This window comes from Tarenaya hassleriana, unplaced genomic scaffold, assembly GCF_000463585.1.
Source record: "Tarenaya hassleriana unplaced genomic scaffold, ASM46358v1 Cleome1, whole genome shotgun sequence".
Taxonomy (NCBI): domain Eukaryota; kingdom Viridiplantae; phylum Streptophyta; class Magnoliopsida; order Brassicales; family Cleomaceae; genus Tarenaya; species Tarenaya hassleriana.
This window is the reverse complement of record NW_010960187.1, coordinates 2,344,565-2,347,799: the sequence shown is the minus strand read 5'-3', so window position 1 is coordinate 2,347,799 and position 3,235 is coordinate 2,344,565. Positions and strand designations below refer to the sequence as shown.

General features: G+C 34.9%; 2 protein-coding genes across 2 annotated transcripts in view; both read right to left on the bottom strand.

Annotated features, from left to right (window-relative positions):
• Positions 1-396, bottom strand: part of LOC104806117 (macrophage migration inhibitory factor homolog) — a 1,640-nt gene extending 1,244 nt beyond the window's left edge. The window contains exon 1 of the mRNA XM_010530848.2: positions 131-396. Within this exon, the coding sequence (XP_010529150.1) occupies positions 131-241 (111 nt within the window). The 5' untranslated portion in view covers positions 242-396. The remainder of the gene's footprint in view (positions 1-130) is intronic.
• Positions 397-1,740: 1,344 nt separating this feature from the next.
• LOC104806105 (probable WRKY transcription factor 33) overlaps positions 1,741-3,235 on the bottom strand; it is a 2,461-nt gene continuing 966 nt past the window's right edge. The window contains exons 3-6 of the mRNA XM_010530826.2: positions 3,207-3,235; positions 2,625-3,109; positions 2,370-2,531; positions 1,741-2,263 (exon numbers count right to left, since the gene is read on the bottom strand). Coding sequence (XP_010529128.1) covers positions 1,942-2,263; positions 2,370-2,531; positions 2,625-3,109; positions 3,207-3,235 — 998 coding nt within the window. The 3' untranslated portion in view covers positions 1,741-1,941. The remainder of the gene's footprint in view (positions 2,264-2,369; positions 2,532-2,624; positions 3,110-3,206) is intronic.

The following is a 3,235-nucleotide window of genomic DNA, read 5'->3' as shown; positions in this document are numbered from 1 at the left end:
TATATATATATATATATATATATATAAACGTATGTATGCGTATATATATATATATGTATTACGTTTAAAGAAAACCCATTTGGATTTCGTCAAAAAAAAAAAAAGAGATTCAAGAAGGGAAGTGGATTACGTTTTGAGGACGCCCGATGATGGAAGCTACGGCTCTGGTGACTTCCGAGAAGAAAGCTTCTGTTTCAACTCCTTCCAATTTGACGTTCGTCTCTATGTTCAGACAAGGCATCCTTTGCTAGCTCTTGTAGTAAAACGAGAGAGAGAGAGAGAGAGATTTGTATAGGAGAGGAGATGATCATATTATTATTATTGTGTTCATATATATATATATATATATATATGGAGCTTGAAGTTTTCAAAAGATGACAACTTGGAGTTCGGTATGAATATGATCTGTATTGTAACTGTAAGATGGCTAGCACGTGTTTTATTAACATAAAGCCACCTATGAATTTTCAATTTCAGTTTTTTTTTGGGTACGAAAATCAGTTTCAGTTCTTTATTCTTCTCAAGAAATAAAAATTCATTTCTTTAGCAAATACGATTTAGGTTAAACGAATTGAGTCACAAGAGATCTCCCTTCATATGGACAAAACATATTGTCAGATCTTTGACTTTTGGCTACCATTTTTCAAAAAAATCCAAGGAACTTTCTAACTTTTAAAAAAACCCATTTAAAACTCCATTCACATAAATCTAAATAAACCTCAATTTTTTAAAATCTTAATCATACATAAATCTAAATAAAATTCTAAAAATGTTATTTTTTTATTAAACTATGTGATAAACATATCACATTAAAAAAATCATTATAAAATTATATATATATATATATATTAAAATTTGAGGGTTGTTTTGGGTTTTTTCCTTTTATTTAATTATTATATTTTTTGAATCAATTAACTAAAATAAAATTCAGTTTAGAAATTTCTTAAGTAAACTAAATAGAAACTAAATTTCTTTAGAATTTTAGAGAAAGTGTAATGTAAATGAAATCAAACCAGATATACTTTTTTGGTTCTTTAGAAGACACAAATTAAATCCCAATAAAAATTAAAATAAATGAACCAAATTTAATTTATATATGCTACTAAAAATATATGATAACGTTTACCATAATCAATGTGTTTTAGTGGTTAGATTTTTACTTTTAAAAAAAAAATATTTTGTCTATATTAATAAAATTAATTTTATACAGAGAAAAGATGGATGAGGTTAAAGGATATGATTTTTTTTGTAAATTAAACAAATCTAAGTTTTACTTGAGAATTCTTCAAAAACAAAATTTCACAGTGTTGTTGGTTAAATTTTAAAAAAAATGCGTGGGTTCAAGTTTGAAATAATGTTTTTTTTTTTTTGTTTCTGATATTTGGAACTAGTTTTTGTTTTTTTAGGCTATTATCTGTGGAGTTAACATCAGGAGGCCCATATGAGCTGAATTTATTGGGCTTATAATGGATCGTTTTGGCAATTTCTGAAGGACGATAACTCTAATGGGCCTATGGTCTGTAAACGCTTCATTTTGGTGATATTATTTTATCATTTATATAAAACACGCAAAATGGGAAACATTTGGAAATTAAAAAAAAACACTAAACATTAAAAAAAAAAACATTAGAAAGGAGCAAAAAATAGAGTAGTAGTAACTGTTCGATAAAAAGCTCTTAAAAAGTTACTATATTTTTTATAAATTGATGCATTCAATAACGATCTTACTTACAAAAATACTAATGAAAGCTGATTAATTTTATTAAGTTTTTTTATTGTATAGTTTACATGGTACAAAACAACATAGTGCAAGTGTGCCGAGCTCAAGAACAAATGAAAGAATCGCCCTACGACTAATCTTTCCAAGCTGCTGCAAGAAGATCGATACCAACCCTTTTGCAGGAATGAACAGTACAAAAAATAAAAAAGAAAGCTTTTTTTTCATGATAAAAAATAATCAAAGAAGGAGACATCATTCGGTTCTTCCTTTGCATGTGGGTTCCGCACCATCTCAAGTGTGTATGGCGGCTGAGAAACACTGTGACTCGAGTGTCCAGCAACGGCGGCTGGTCTAATGGGGACAGGGGCCATGCCGTTGGAGTCGGAGAGTGTTCTGTTCGAGGAGTAGCCGCTGCCACGTGGCGCTGGGACATCATGGTTGTGTTTCCCTTCGTAGGTTGTGATGACTGCTCTCATGTCATGAGATGCTCTTTCCACATGTTTCCTCACAGGGCATCCGATGGTGGTGCACTTATAGTAGCTCCTGAATACATATTTACCGGTCAGAAAGAGCAAGATCAAGATTCCAATCTCTAAGGCTACAGATTCTCAAAAGGGTCTCTTAGTCCAATCAATGGTGGAGGTGGTACCTCGGATTAGGGTTTCCCTTGACGACCTTCTGCCCGTACTTTCGCCATCTGTAGCCGTCGTCAAGAATGTCTATGTCGCTTGTTGTCTGCACAACAATTCTTGGCTCTCTCACTGTCCTGCTTGTGTTACCAATTACACCATCGGTTTCAGTCTCTCCCTTCCTGAAAATGCAAAAACAAATCATCAATGGGTCAGACATATATCACATAAAGCATCATTTAGAGCTTAGGATTTGCCTCACAGTTCCTCCTTACCATCTCTTTGCTTCAGGTTCGATGCTGCAATCTTCTTCTTGGCTGAAAACAGGTGAGCCAAGCTCAAACTCTTCATCTCCAACAGACCCGGAAGTGTTGTCTTCTTGTTGGATCCCATAGGAACCTGTCTGATGAAAACTGCTGCTGCTAATGGGCTTATCGGATGAATCGAATTTGGTGGAATGAAATGATCGTCGGGTGGACTGAGGCTTCGGATGGTTATGGCTTCCCTTGTAAACGATCTCAGTGATCTGGCCATCCAAACAAGTCTCCACTTTCTTCTTCGTGGGGCAGTTTGGGTAAGTGCACTTGTAGTAACTCCGAGGTTTCTCGCTTCCTTTCATCTGTTTCTGTCCGTACTTCCTCCAGTTGTATCCGTCCTCTGCTTTCCTTTGGTCCCTTCCACTGTAATGACCCACCGGTTGAGCTGCGCCAGTTTCGGTCTCGGGCTTGATGGAGTTCCACAACTCTTGCTGGTGTTGTTCCTGAAGAAAAACCCACAAACCCCATTGTTCATAAAATGAAAAACAAGAATTAGGCTTTGTAAAGAACAAAACAGTGGAGGAGGAGCAGGAGATGAACCTGCGAGACAAAGATTGTGGAGGGAAAGA